Genomic DNA, 16,405 nt, shown 5'->3' on the forward strand with positions numbered 1-16,405 from the left:
TGTGTGTGTGTGTGTGTGTGTGTGTGCCTGTGTGTGTGTGTGTGTGTGTGCCTGTGTGTGTGTGTATACACGTGTGCCTCAGGTCTATTGCTGCTGAATAAACGAGTGGGGAATCATGGGAATCAAGTTTTTCTTTTCTTTCTCAGATCTTCTCTTTCATTTTTGTTCTCCTGTAAGAAGCTCATCTATTATGAGAGTCTACTGCGAGCGTTATCACAGGGTTTGGTGTTTTGTGTTTGAAACACCAGCTGAAACAAAGCAGCTGCTCTGAAAATCAGCCTGCAGAAATACAGTTCACAATAAGCTCAGAATTATTATAATTTTTTTTGTGAATTGGATAGTTTTGAAATTGTTGTAAAATAGCTGACATGGGCACATCTCTGACTGCTCATCATTATATTTGAGCGATAAGGTCCTCCAGGCCGTGTTATATTGAATGTAATCACCACTAAAGGATGTCCTTTGGAGAAACTAAAGCACAGCCATATTGCTTTTATAAAATAGTTGCCACATAATATTTAAAGAATACAAATAATTTTCATTAAAATCTTCAACTAGTACATTTTGTAAAATAAATAAATATAATTAATTAATTATTATTTAATTAATAACAACTGAAGTTATATAAATGATCCTGTTCAAAGTAGAATTTAGCAATGGCATTTAATATTATTCAGGATTAATTGTGTAAGTTCAGTTAATGTTTTATGTTCATTGAGCATGTTTTTTTTTTATTTATTTTTTTTTGTATGATTTTTTGATGTTTCTGAATGAAGTTTATTTTATTGATTGATTGATTGATTTTGCTCACCAAATCTGCATTTATTTGTTTAAAACACAATAAAAATGGAATTACTATAAATTATTATTTCAACTTAAAATAACTGCTTTCTCTGTGAATATACTGTAAAATGTAATTTATTTCTGTGATGCGCAGCTGAATTTTCAGCATCATTACTCCAGTCTTCAGTGTCACATGATCTTCAGAAATCATTCTAATTTGCTGCTCAAGAAACATTTCTGATTATTATCAGTGTTGAAAATGGTTGTGCTGCTTCATATTTTTGAGGAAACTGTGATCCATTTTAATTTTCAGAATTGTTTGATGAATAGGAAGTTTAAAAGAACAGCATCTATTTGAAATAGAAATATTTTGTGATATTATAAATGCCTTTACTGTCACTTGTAATTAATTTAATGTGTCCTTGCTGAATAAAAAAAATAATCTGGATTAAAAAATTATTCATTCAAAAATCTTGCTGATTTCAAATTTTTGAACTTTTTAAAGATCTCTCTTTTTAAAAATGTTACAGATTCTGCCTGGGGTAAAGTGTGTACAGTATATAAATTGAAGTATATTTAATTTTAAGAATATTAATGTACTGTGCCATGTTCTCCTCTCACACAGGTCTTCCAGATCGCTTATGTGATCTTGAAAGCTGCAAACTCCCCTCGGCCCGGAAACTGGATTCTAGAACGTTCTCTGGATGGTGAAACATTCATGCCGTGGCAATATTACGCGATTACAGACACAGAGTGCATCACACGCTTCAACATCGTCCCCAGAACAGGCCCGCCATCCTACATGCATGATGAGGAAGTCATCTGTACTTCCTTCTACTCCAAAATCCATCCTCTGGAGAACGGAGAGGTGAGAAACACCTTCACTCATAGGGCAACAAAATTAAGTAGTTAAATTAAAAGGTTTCAATGCCATTTTTAGATGATTATGACATGAATGGCATATTCTGAAGAAATTATAACTTTCACTGTTTTATCAATTCATAAAAAATTTTAAACAAGGTATCATCATTTAGATTTTAAAATGTATTGAAATTATTTTGCTACAATGTACACCTATGAGTTTGGAACAACATGAGGATTAGTAAATGATGGCAGAATTGCCATTTTTGGGTGAACTGTCCCTTTAAATGCATTTGAATATGTGGCACAGAGGGTTGAGGAATGGAAAACCTCACAGAGTCTCGCTCGACTGCATCTTAAGTTACCTTGTTAACTGTGATTCTTAATTAGAGAAAACAGACAAGAGAAAAATATATTCACAATCACACACACAAATGGTACACAAACTCCAGTGTCCCTCTCATTCACAGCCCATTCAATAACACACACACTCTCTCATTTACACAGATATCAGATCACATTTACATACAAACCAAGCATGTGGAATTATGCATGTTTGCATTAATACAGCTGCTAACTTCCCTACACAGTGAGTCTGACAGCTAATAGCAGGCTGACATGAACACCCACACAGGGATGATAAATGAGATGGAAGTTCTCTTACAGCAGCAGGTTTAATGTGTGTGTGTTTGCTGAAAGTCAAATTTACAGCTGTCAGATCATAGGATTATATTGAAGAGCATTGTGTGTGTGTGTGTGTGTGTGTGTGTGCCGTACTAATGAGGGAGGTGGGTGGAGAGATCAAGCCTGGACTCAAATGTCGCTCTATCTCCTTTAAAAACAGACAGCATAAACTCACACAGCACTAATTAGCACACACCATTAACCCACGAAAAACAGCCCAGTACTGCACAGACACGCATGCATCACTTCCTTAAGCTGCACTTGTATTAAAACTGTGATTGGATGTTGCTTATTTGTTTATATACAATTTACCCTATGGTGTTATTTGATCATTTTAGACTGAATTACATTTTTTTATAATTTTTACTTTATCAGAATGATACAAAACTTAGTGACTTTTTGGCACTTGCTATATGCACACATGGGGAAAAAAATCATGGACATGATTAGAACATTTTTTACATTTGTGATCTTCACTCTCAAAAATACCCAAAATAGAAAATTAATGGGAAATACAAAAAATTCAAAAATACAAACATTGTAGCTACAAATGAGCAAAGTAATATTTGGTAATGGCTTTATATATATCCAAATGCAAAACATAATAAAAGTAAGTAATTACGTCTGAAAATATATTTATAAGCAACTATGCAATACATAGCCCTGTATACAGGCATTTAGTGGTTAAACCATAGTATTACATATGATTTTATATACAGTATATTTCTACCACCAGATCTGCCTTCCATGCAATGCATTTTAAATACATTTGTTATATTTTTAACTTAATTGTATTATTGTATAACTGTTTTAGTTTATATAGACAAAAATGCAGCATAATTTTAAGGTGAATATTGTCTATTGCCATTTAATACCATCAACATAAAAATATTAAAGAATAAATATTATTGAAACAAAATATAGCACATTAATTTAATTAAAAAATGTTCTGCTTATTGTCCTCCTTATATTTTCGGCCTCAGAGTGTCACAAGTGTGAGGAAAACCAGAGGGTTAATTGTATTATTTTTGGTTAGCAAGATTATGTTCAAATTTTCAGATAATGTACTACATTTTGAAATATGTATGTACCAGTACTTTAGCAGAACCACACAAGAAAAAGTGTTGTTGCCCCCCCCCCAATAAACAGGATTAAGCATGATTGAGTAAATGATTCAATGACTCACTTATAAAGACAGTCATGTGTCGCAGTTCATCACTTCTCATTTTCTTTCAGATTCAAACCTCACTAATAAACGGCCGTCCCAGTGCGGACGATCCATCGCCCACATTACTCAACTTCACCTCGGCACGCTATATCCGCCTGTGGTTCCAAAGGATCCGCACCCTAAATGCTGACCTCATGACCCTCGCCCTCAATGACCCCCGAGACATTGACCCCATCGTCACCAGACAGGTGAGTGCCTCAGGTGGAGCTGGAGACACTAGAGTGCTAGTGTGGTGCTAGTGTGAGAGGGGGAATGTGTTGTCATCACTCAGTGCCATTCATACACCATCTGTGTGTGTGTGGATGGTTGGAGCTAACGCTGCCCGCCTCATGCATTACCAGCCTCTCCTCCTCAGACAGATGGGTTTTAATTAAATCATACAGTAATTAACAAATCAGCCCTCTCTTTCCCTCAAAGACACCATATCACACGCCTCCACCCGCCCACTTCCCTCTACAAACTCATTGACTCGCTGATTGACCGGTTTCCATCAAAGAGTAGTTGCATTGAAATGCAGGATTACGTTTCTCACGTGCATTGAGCAATTTGGATAAATGAACCCAATTTATTTAGTTCAAAGAGTCATTTTGCAATCTGAGAGGCTTAAGCCACATTGGTCGCATATGATTACGAGGCTAATTTAAAGGTGATGTGTGTCATTCTCATATTAAAGTGTATTGTTGTGAGTTTGGTAAATTGACTTACCCAGGAAGTTTAATACTGTGTCTTTGTGGCACTTTCAAAATATTGATCTGTTTAAGCATCACAACCAGCTTAACACACGCTGTATGCATTAAAACACGCTTGCATTGCATCAAGTTCAAAATTGAAAGTACATCTGGGTACTTTCATGTGTCAAAATCCAGTTGACAGCTACTGACAACAAGAAAGTTGTTAGTAAAAGGAATAAACATAAAAAGCACATAGTAAAAAAGCATTTAATTGCAGTGAGGGGCATAACTTATTGCAATAGTAACTATGGGTGAAAGTGAAATAATTTAACCATTGTCAAGGGCAAAGTGCCCATCGAGGGAACACTAATCACCATACTTGTGACAACAGACTTCAACAACGTTTGCACACGTACTGTTTGTTGAGCACTGTTTGTCTTACTGGGATCCTACCAGCATCCAAATGACAACATATGCTGGTCCACCAGCACACCAGTGTCCCGTGATGGTGACCAGCATCCAGCGACCGAAGCTGGTACCACTGTGCAAATCATACCTTATGCTGGTGACCAGCTGGGTTTTTCAGCAAGGTAACAGTTCACATCTAGATAAATTCCTTATTTTCATTTATATATTTAAAAATATTTTGGCAGCTTCATGGGGAAAAGTGGTTCACAAACTCCTACTTTCGTTGTGTGAGTGGGTATGTGAATTTGTAGCTGAAAAGCAGAGATGTTCATAGAGTTTAACTTATAGATACTTTGCTTCCAAGATTCCCAGTGCTTCATCAGAACCTCTCAGTCCAGACCACAAAAGGTCTGCCAAGTGAAAAAAATAAAAATTAAAAATTAAACCATCAGCAAACATGCTTCTGTAAATATTTAAAATAATAATAATAAACCTTGATCTCTCACTTCGGAGGGTAAAGCGTAGGAAATAGACAACAGTTAGTTTTGCTCCTTGTTTCTTGTCTAGCGGATGCAATAATTAACTTATGTATTACAGTAGAGTTTGAGGTTAATGTGATTGTATTGCTTTTGTTTTTCAGTATTACTACTCCATTAAGGATATATCAGTAGGAGGAATGTGCATCTGTTATGGTCACGCTAAGGCCTGCCCTCTCAACCCATACAACAAGGTTTGTCATCTGAAGCTAAATAATCTTTATCCTCAAATTATTTCATATGTGCACTGTAATTAGGGTTATTACTTGAGCTTTATCATTAAGTTGTTACTTAGAGACTAATCACTTTTGGCCTTTATAAAGAATGCACTCAGAACAGTTTTTAAAAAATCAATAGTTAAATAGTTGCATTGTGTCTTATATGATCAAAATGCTGTATTTTGTGGTACATATTTTGTGTCTGTGTAATAGTCACTACCACTATCATCAATACATCCAAAGAGGTTTTGTTATTTTCTTTACAACACCACAAAATGTCTAGCACATTTTCAGATAACTTTATGAAAATAATTTAAAGACATCTACATGGCAAATACTTGGATAAAAATACACAATTTGACACAGTTTCAATAGATGAATAGGTTTCATTTGAACTATCCTTTTAAATTTTGAGCACAGACCAGCCATGAACATATCAATATACAAAGGTTGCCGAAACTTGGAGGTTTTTTGTCAAAAATAGAAAATTAAAGGAATGAAGAAGGAGATGGATAAAGAAAAATAGTTAAAGAACTGGAATGAATGCATTTGATTGATTTATTTAAATAGGATTTAATATGACTCTCCTAACCTCATCCTATAAAAAACATTTGTCAAAATCACACGTTTTACCATTTTAGGTCTAGTTTAGGTCTGACGATAAGTCAATGCACTGAAAGGCTGTAAGGAAAGTGTAACCAAATTCATTAAATTCATTCACAATATGTACACATTCATTCTTAATCTTATAGCTAATATGTTGAAAATAAGTTGTTTGCATTTCTGTAAATGACTGTTGGTTCTTTAACATTTATTTCGTAACAGTTTAAAAAAAAGTTAAATATTAAATGTTAAGCTGCTTACTTGCTCTTTCATCTAACTTTTTGGTGATTAAAAAGGAAGTTTCATGTTGAAATTCATACTCCACTTAAGTGCCCATTAATGGTAGCACCCGCCTTTTTTGATTTGATTGTCCATCTCAGTCATTTTGACATTGATAAGTGTTGTTAGTCCACCGATCTGCTCAGTACCAAAATACAGCTATTATTAGGCAATTTGTTTCACCATTTTTATTATATACATTGGAGTAAGCCTCAGTGGTGCTTACATCACTTATTCTGCTCTGCATTGTGTTTGCCATCTCAGATTGAGTTTTAATTGGGAAGGCATTCTCAAAACATTTCTGAACGACACACAGTTGATTTTATTGACTGTTTCGTTTTGACATCAGAAATTCAGCTGTGAGTGTGAACACAACACTTGTGGCGAGAGCTGTGACCGCTGTTGCCCTGGTTACAACCAGAAACCCTGGATGGCGGGAACCTTCCTCACACGCCACGTCTGTGAAAGTAAGAGGTCTCAACAATGCCCCACAGAGCTGAGCATGCTGCTTTACTGACCAATTTAGTCCTATTTAGGTGTGGTCTATAAACATCAGTTCATGTTATATGACATCTGAGTGACTATATATATATATATATATATATCATAGTCACACTATGTAACAGTTAATACATCTTAATATGAATTCCGCAACAGTTAGTTTGGGCCTTTCAGTCTGATTGGTTAATTAGCATTTCATTTTCATAGCATAGCAATTAACAGTACTGGGACTCTCCACTGTTTGTAAATTCTTCATAAAATGTAGAACCTATACAGACAATATGCAATTTCAGATCAGTCATTGAATTATTCACTCAACCAATTTCTAAAAAAACATAAATTTTCCAGGAATTAACCAGATGGCTGTCTTAATGAGTGAATCACTGAATCGTTTGTGAAATGAGTTGTTCAAAAATACACAATCGTTCAGGAACAAAATGCCCCTGTGTCTTTATGTGGAACTGTTTTTATTGGTGAAGCAAAAACACACAAAATAACTGGCAATACTGAGTCTAACATTTAAGTTACGCAATATTAACTCAATTATTTAACTACTGTATTAAAGAAATATCACTCAATCTAGTCGCCTTCTTGTTACTCAATTTTTACTTCTTGTTACACCTTCTTGTTACTCCATTCTGGAGCGACCCAAGCTGCGGTGGCTAGCCTTAATGGGACATTCTTGAATTAGTAACTGTAGCAATCAGTCCGCTGAAGGCGAGCCTGGTGAACCCAAGTGCAGTTTATTAACAACGAAGGCATGAAACATAATCCAAATCCAGGCTTGGCTTGACTTGACAATGGCTTGACTTGAAACAGACTTGACTTGAAACAGACTTGACTTGAAACTTGGCATGAACAGAAACAAGAACTCACCAACAGAGGTTACAGGGACAATACTCGACAAGAGAGAATGGCAACATGAGGGCTATAAATACCAAACAATAAGGGTCACATGACACAAACCAACCAATGAGAAACAAGGCACATGACTAAACAACCAATCAGAACATGACACACACACTAGGCAGGAATACATAACGATCAAGGCAATCACATGACTAGACAGGAACTATGTCTATGACAAAATAAGAGACATGAAAACAATGAACATGAAACAAAACCCCAAAACAGACATGACAGTAACAGAGATTTAGACATCTCTTTTTGGACTAGCAATGGAAGATCCTGAATTCATTGTGCTGTTGTTCGTAGTATCAGCACGCCTGTTATTACCTGTGTCTGAATCATAGCTGTGCCAGTATTCAGATCAACTCTTCCTCATGTGGTATTGTCATATTATCAGTGGCATGTGTCAGGAGCTGCTTGTAAAGCTGCACTGCTTCACTTATTGTTGTATAATCATGTGATGTCTTTATTTGCCAGAGTGCAACTGTCACGACAAATCAGAGGAATGCTATTACAACCAGACTGTGGCTGATGCTAAGCTGAGTTTGAATATGCATGGTGAATATAAGGGAGGCGGAGTCTGCCTTGGTTGCTCTGAAAACACAGGAGGAAATAACTGTCAATCATGTGTAGATGGCTACTACAGACCAAGTGAGGTGAGTGTCTACATATATATATATATATATATATATATATATATATATATATGGGTCAATGGCCATGGGTCAACATTATTTTTAAGGCAGGGCTCAGTGAAGGGAGAATCAAATGGTTTTTGTTGTGTAATTGAGCATTATGTGAATATTTTCCCAGGTGACTGAGTCCACACGAGCCCTGGCCCTGCAGACTCTGCTCATGTGACCTGAGAGGTTCACTGCACTCTTCATGTGTCCCAGACGAGAGTCATGCCACCGCAGGTACAACACAACACCACACAAGATCTGGCAGTAGCTCTGTTTACACCTAATAAGTGTTTTTGGTGATTGGATCACTGAAATAGCATGTGGAGGTCGTTAGAAGCACATGATCACATTGCACTGTAGTGTAAACCAGTGCTTCCCAACCCTGGTCCTGGAGGCACCCCAACACTGCACATTTTGCATGTCTCCTGTCTCTGCCGCACAAATTTCAGGTCTTGAAGTCTCTACTAATGAGCTGATGACCTGAATCAGGTGTGTTTGATTAAGGAGACATGCAAAACGTGCAGTGTTGGGTGTTGGGGTGGACCAGGGTTGGGAACCACTGGTGCAAACACTCATCCTTTCTGAATGCATCAGATGGAAGATGGAATAAAATGTGCCAGTGGCTTGGTTAGTAATGATAGTGAGATGGTTTTGTTGAAAAATCTGTTATAGAATTCAAATATACTTGCAAAAATATACCTACCATTTAAAGAAAACGCTTGAAGAAAAAAGAAAGTAAGGAAAGAAAGTAAGGAGTGACATAATTTCCTGCAGCCTTGATAGTTGGACCTTGAAAAATGTTGAAAATTGTTTCACTGCAAATATTCTGAATATTTAACCTTTTCTGGTTGTCATTAAAAAGATGTTAATAACAGTGAGCAAAATAAGTTTCTAGGATGGTATTCATTGTAAATTTGTTGTTAATGTATAATTTATGCATACTATATTATTTTTATTCAAAATGTAAATCGTTGAGTTTCACGCAGACGTGGCAAAGCAAGCTGTCACTGGACCACTTTTAATTTGTACAAGTCATATTTCCATTCATGTATGTTATAGATGATCTTACCATTTTAGAAGATAAAGTAGCAGACCTCCTAAAATATGATTAGGTGAATTGGTTTTACCTCACTTTCATTTACCTTTGCCAAATGGAAAAATTATTTTAAAAATTATCACAACTTACCCCACTCTCCTGTCACTCTCTGTTCTTTTCACTTTTTGAGGATGTTTTATGGGACTAATTTGTGTGCATTGCACAATTTATAAATAGGCATTTGAAACTGCACTGGTTTCCACGGGGTGTTTTTTTTAGGTAATTCTGGTAAAAATGTATTAGTGTTTTTAAAGCATGTTTTATTTTGCATTGGTAGTATTGACATTTGTTTTTGTGTGTTTGAGTGAAAGTGTTGTGTGTGTGTTGAGCAGGAGCTCAGGCTGTAATGGTGTGTGTTCTTGTCTCTGCAGGTTTGGCAGTGGGCTCGTGCATCTGTAAGCAGGGATACGCAGGTGAGAAGTGTGACAGGTGTGCGTTTGGATACACAGGATTCCCTCTGTGTGAGCGATGCAACTGCAGCAGTGAAGGCAGCGTTAACCAGGATCCCTGCCAGCCGCCCTGTGTGTGTAAGGTACGACACGTGTTATCACATTAACACTGGCCTCCCACTGCTTATACAGTCATGATCACTGCACTCACTGCTACAACAATACCATTACGACAAAATAGTACTATACTTTGTCTAATTTGATTATTTTATGTTTACTTGGAATAGATACTTGTGCACCTATTATATTATTATTATTATCTTTTTTTCCTTTGTGCCTGTGGCAGCCCATGTGGTCAAAAAGTTAAAAATTGCGCTTATGTAAAACATTATCTCATAACCTTTGCATCATGTGTTCTAGAAATTTGCTCTTTTTTCCCCCCTTTTGTCATTTTAAAGAAGCATTTCTTACAGTACTTCTCTCACAAAATTTGCCTCACAAAATGTATTGATTAGATTTTTGATTTTCTGAGAAATGGCTTCATGGAGGTCAATGCGATTCCACGGGTGTGTAGGTTGGGGTCATGATGTTTAGATATTTATGGATGCCAGTCTGTGTTTCTGAAGTCTGCTGTTCACAGGATGCTTTCAGAGTTTATCCCGCATCGGCCAATTACTGAGAGTGGTTTCTAGAGCAACCGTGCAGGATGCACTTTGACACTGGTTAGGTTAATTATTGAGATGCAGAAGATCACGCATACACAGTTTGTGGGAAGTACAGAGAACCTGCAGCATTTATGATTTAACAAGCAACTCGTCCTAAAGTCCAGCACAGTTAACTACACTCGCTGATCAATTACCTCAGTGACGAGGATCTTCATTTAGCTGCCAAACGCCAGATATTTGATTCTCGTGAACAGCTGCATTGAGCAGTCTGATATTTGTGTATAACAACCAATTTAATACACATGGTAAGCATGAAACCTTTGCTTGATGGCCAAAAGCTCATTAAAACAAATACTTTGAAGAGCAATGTTAAGAAGCACAATGGAGAACTTCAAACAGAGGAAGACAAGTTACACTGAAGCTAAATATTTACCTTGACATTCATTAATTTAGCAAATACTTTTAACCAAAGAGATGTTGGCTAGCTAATTTATACAAAAATAGCTTGGATTGCATAGAAATTAGTACTGTAATGCAGTTGCAGTGTTTGTCTTGTTGCTTAGCTGGTACTGTTGGGGTGACAGGACTGCTTTCTGTCCTCTTACATCCTCTGGCCCGGTGTCCTCCGGAGCATTTGCCAGTGCTGAGCTACAAAACAAATGCAAGAAATCAGACCTGGCCTACGATCATTATGGTCAAAGCACAGTAAATGGTCAAGCTGATACTCCCAACTGGAGTGAAGGGATTTCAGATTGTTCTTGAAAGCCAGAGCGGTAAGAAAATGCAAGTCAACTAGCAGGTTTTTGAACAACAGATGGTCCATGGACATAATGCAGTCAGTGTTCAGGACCCAAATATTGAGTACTTATTGTGCAAATAGAGGGTATGCACGTGACGTCACCGTCAGCTGGAGTGACTGCGGTTCTGCCCACTGAGTGGCAAAAAGACTGAATGGCAGCATCGGTTTTCAGTGTGAATGCTGTGTCAGAACACACAAAACACATCTAAAACGGGAAAGAGCTTTGCGACTGACTATACAAATAGATTTGACAAGAAATCTGAGGTATATTTTTACAGACTGCCGAAAGCTACAGAAAAGAGAAGCAAAAGATCCTGCAATTCAAAGAAACAAATGGACTCCAGGCAGCGAAACAAGCATTTGCATTTATCATTTTAAGTTAATATGCTGAATTTTGCAGTAAAATCATATCTTATGTATTGTATTGTTATATATATATCGTATTGACAACTCATCAATTAAATATTCACCATCTTATATTCTGCATAACTGGATGTTTTTAAATAAACACTGACAAAACTATATAAGTTTTTGGGCTGGACGATATGATGATATATTTAACATTGATATAAGTTATCAACCGGATTTAGAACAACCTACTTTGTATTTACAAAATGCCTTCACAGGCAAATTTGCTTTATGTATTTCTCGGCGTCAAAATCAGGCACAAATAAATGTCAGGACACACGATTCCTGGCTGCATGGATCTTTGGTAAGTTGTAAGGAACACTATATTGATTCCAACAACCTTTAGTTTAAACTGATTATCATTTGTTTTACTCGCGTTTTCGCAGCTTCCCTATTAAAACCAGTCATGCGGCAGCTCTTTTGCCACTCAGTCTGGCTGAGGGGGTGTGTTCAGGTGGGAAAGTGACGTCAATGCATACCCTCTATACCGCCATAGTACCCTTTGTGAGAGCATTCACACAGTTTTTTGCTGTATATAGACTCACTAGCAAACCTAACATGTCTAGCAACGCATTTCATTACCAAACTCTTTAAATTTGAATCACGTAAATATAGTTAAATGACAACATTTTGTATATGGCCTGTTAGGCCCCTATTAGTCATTTGGATGGCTTCACGGTTTCTCACATTTAGTGATCACTAAGTCTTTAAAGAGTTAGTTCACCCAGAAATGAAAATTAGCCCATGAATTACTCACCCTCAAGGCATCCTAGGTGTATATGACTTTCTTCTTTCAGACGAATCCAGTCGGAGTTATATTAAAAATGGTCTTTGATCTTCCAAGCTGTTTAATGGCAGTCAGCGGGTGTTGCATGCATCAGTCCAAAAGAAGTGAAATAAAGCGTATCCATCCATAATAATAAGTGTCTCACTCGGTTTCAAGGGGTGAACAAAGGCCTCCTGTAGCGAATCGATGCATTTTTGTAAGAAAAATATCCATATTTAAAATGTAACAATCACTTTAATCTAGCTTGCGCCAACAGTTGTACACAGAAGCAGCTCCGGGAGGATGACGTAAGACGTCGGCGTTGCGCATGCGCCGCTCAGAAGTGACGCACGCGGAAGCGCAGCGGAGAGATCAAAACAAAACAACGGTCACGAATTAGAAGTACAAAACGAGGATTTGTAAAGAAGAATGTCGGAGGATTTCGATATAAGCCAAGAGGAGACTGGTTTTCCTTTGCTAAAGTTAGGAAACTTTGCTTCCTTTGCTCCTGTAAACAAACGTTTTTTTTTTTCTCAGAAAGGCGTATTGCCAGCTGAACTATGTTGTTTAGAACAGTCCATTAAACACTTCAGTCCCTCACAGCCTCGTTTTCATTACAGTCAAAAATTTAATCTGGCACAAAGGTCTGTGGCAGCATTAGCTTTCTACAGACTGCTCATCCTGAATAAGACAACCAATTAAGCAAAAAGGCACTGAATCAGAAAGGCCACCGTTCAGGTTGTGAGGAATCTCACACAAGCTTGTGGTGAAATATCCTCAATAAATGGAAACGAAAACAGTCTTTTACATGCTCCAGAAGAAATTCTTCAAGATATTCTAAGATGAACACAGAAAACTGTCAGCTTTGTTATCTCTGGCCGGTTCAGGTGTGCCATATTCATATGTACTAACTAATTGTTCAGTGGATGCTGTCACGACCAAGACTGAGAGGAAATGGTTGGAAAGGGGCTTTTTGCAAAACGGCACAGAGGAGACCGGTTAGCACATGTACCATCTTATGTGATGAGGATACTTAAAGACTGACAGATGACATCAGCTTGCATGAACAATGCAGGTCCAAAAAGGACAATGTGCTTCAACAAAAAGCACCATGAAGGATCTAAAGGATTTGTTTCAGTAAGAAGAGGCCTTTAGATCTGGTCTTAGTTTAACTTTGAGAGGTGAGATAATCTGATCCAGGATCAATGAAGTCTGGAGATCAATTGTACCAGTCTTGTAAGCTGTTGCAGGGGAGCTAGATGAATATATATCTGAATCACAAGAAACAGACCCTCAGACGTTTGGCTGAAAGGGCTTCTGCAGAAAGCCTGCTTTACACATGAGACCTCAGGAACAAGCTGGCGGAGATCCACAATGTCTGGAGGCCTGACAACATTAGCCACAGGGTGCTGGAGATGTGCACCACACAGCTGAAAATATACGCTGTAAGAAAATGTCCTTAATCCCTGAAACACAACACAGTGCAATGCATAATTCAAAGACAGGTAAAACACCTGTGAAAATGCAATACAGAAAATACCTTCATATTAGCACGGTACATTAGGTCCCATATATTAGGTCTGCTGGACGAGGGCGTCAGTGGTTGCTTTTCCAAAGTCCAGTCCTTCAGTGGGAAAACACTGCTGTTGTTTAAACCCGGGAGTCCACATGAACAGTAAATCAGACACAAACCGCCAGAACAGCCTCTTCTTCCTGTGAAGACAGCAGGTGGGAATCCTGATTGATTTCAATCCCATCGAGGGATTTTAAAATTTTCCAGCAGTAGAGAGGGGAGTGAGTCTTTTGCAATAAAACATGCATCAGACCCAGTGATTCAGCCTTTCCAAAGTAGGTGGAAGTTTGTATGAGGGATCTGACAACCAGACAGTAAGTTCCAAGAAAGCAACAACAGCCATAGATTTTCTATTTCTGGGTCAAAACACACAATATAAGGTTAAAGTGTTTCTCTGGCACCTCCAAATTCAGTGTAAGAGTGCAACGCTTCATTTGAAAGCTGCAGTACAGTTAGCAGCTCTGATCCGATCTCTCAGTATCAGACACACATCTGATGTCGCCTCTGTTCTGTGTAAATGAAATACTGCTCGAGAGCTGCTTTACACTTTGATGTTATCCTGAAAACTAACTTGCATCTTTTTTTCCTCGGCTGTCGAATCGTTGCAGTCTGGATCTGTTTTCCCATCCTAAAAAAAAAAGATTAAAGTCTTTCAATGCACAAAACAAACTGAGAAAATAGAAAAAAATGAGTCACTTCAGTTTTAATGCAGGACTACAGATGATCGAGAAGGGTTTAACGGGATTTCTCTCAGCGCTCCGGATGGATGGATGAACAGATGAAGAGTGAGCGGAGGTGAAGCGTGTTTGGCGTTGCCCAGATGAAGAGGCTGTGATGGTCAGATTATAGAGGCAAACGTTCAGCTCTGTTCTGTAATAGCTGGGCTCAGGCAGAGCGCCAGTGTAAATGGGACATTTAAGAAACATCAGTAAATGACACCCACAGACGGGATGGACTCGCTCCAGGTGCTGCCATCTGATGCCAAACTTGCCGATAGCTGTAATATACCGAAATAAATGAAAGTGTCAGAAACACAGTCTGGTGACTGGAACGGAAAAGTTCATCTGAGAGAGTTCCTCATACTGTAGTTAGTACTGGATTCACACAGCAGGGTTGATTGATGATCAACATTTATGAAATGACTCCTTGAAGATCATGAGTGTGAATCTGATTTGAGCTGGGCACAACACTCAGGAGGTTGAATTCAGTTTAAAATAACACTGAGTTACAATTCAGAGCACTCTGAATTAATTTCACTAGTTCATCACAAGTTTTGTGATAAATTGTGTAACATATTTTCTATATTGGAATAAATAAACACAATTACACAATTAAGTGTCATTGTGTGTACACTCTTATGGATTTAAGATAATAAACAGGTAAGATTTAAAATGCTTTCTTCAGTAAGATCAGTTTTTTTTTTATTTATTAATATTTTTATTCAGAGAGGATGCATTAAATTGATCAAAAGTGACAGTAAATGCATTTATAACGTTACAAAATATTTCTATTTCGTTTTGAAGTTTATATTCGTCTGTGAATCCTGAAAAATAAAATGTCTCACGGTTTCCATAAAACTATTGGGCAGCACAACTGTTATCAACATTGATAATAATCATAAATGTTTCTTGAGCAGCAGATCAGCATATTAGAATGATTTCTGAAGATCATGTGACACAAGACTGGAGTAATGATGCTGAAAATTCAGCTTTGATCACTGAAATAAATTAAATCAAACAAATGCAGCCCTGGTGAGCAGAAGAGACTTCATTAAAAAAATCTCACTGATGTACGTATAGGCAAACTTATTTCTAGTTACAGCAGTTCTTCAGCAGTAATTCTGAATGGTGCACAATCCCAGTTACACATACAGATGTGAAGAGGTCCTGCAGTTACTGAAATAAATGAAATGAAAGAATAATGACTTTTCCTTCACTGTAGAGGTCTGTGCACCTGTGTGTGTGTGTTTAAGTAACACACTTCCCATGGGTTAGTGCTGCTTTAACAGTGTTTAATAGTGCATGCAGCCTAGTTTCACTCAACAGTCTCTCTCTCTCTCTCTCTCTCTCTCACTCTCTCTCTCTGCAGGAGCATGTGGAGGGACAGAACTGCGACCGCTGTAAACAGGGATTCTATAATCTCCGTGGAGACTGTCTCCATGGATGCGAGAAGTGCTACTGTTCTGGTCTAGCCAGCCTGTGTGCTGAATCCCACTGGGACTACAGTAATGTAGGAGACAAGCCGTTTCATTACCAGTGTATGTGTGTGTGTGTGTGTGTGTGTGTGTGAGAGAGAGAGAGAGAGAGATAGAGTGGTCTCGTTTCTTATTAGTTACACTATCTTAA

General features: G+C 37.7%; 1 protein-coding gene across 1 annotated transcript in view; it reads left to right on the forward strand.

Annotated features, from left to right (window-relative positions):
- Window positions 1–16,405, forward strand: part of LOC107660539 (laminin subunit alpha-2-like) — a 244,459-nt gene that overhangs the window by 56,161 nt on the left and 171,893 nt on the right. The window contains 8 exon segments of the mRNA XM_016449859.1: window positions 1,409–1,651; window positions 3,565–3,744; window positions 5,276–5,365; window positions 6,621–6,738; window positions 8,159–8,335; window positions 8,497–8,598; window positions 9,832–9,992; window positions 16,149–16,289. Of these exon segments, the coding sequence (XP_016305345.1) occupies window positions 1,409–1,651; window positions 3,565–3,744; window positions 5,276–5,365; window positions 6,621–6,738; window positions 8,159–8,335; window positions 8,497–8,598; window positions 9,832–9,992; window positions 16,149–16,289 (1,212 nt within the window).

This window comes from Sinocyclocheilus anshuiensis, unplaced genomic scaffold (assembly GCF_001515605.1).
Source record: "Sinocyclocheilus anshuiensis isolate Anshui unplaced genomic scaffold, SAMN03320099.WGS_v1.1 scaffold659, whole genome shotgun sequence".
Lineage (NCBI taxonomy): Eukaryota > Metazoa > Chordata > Actinopteri > Cypriniformes > Cyprinidae > Sinocyclocheilus > Sinocyclocheilus anshuiensis.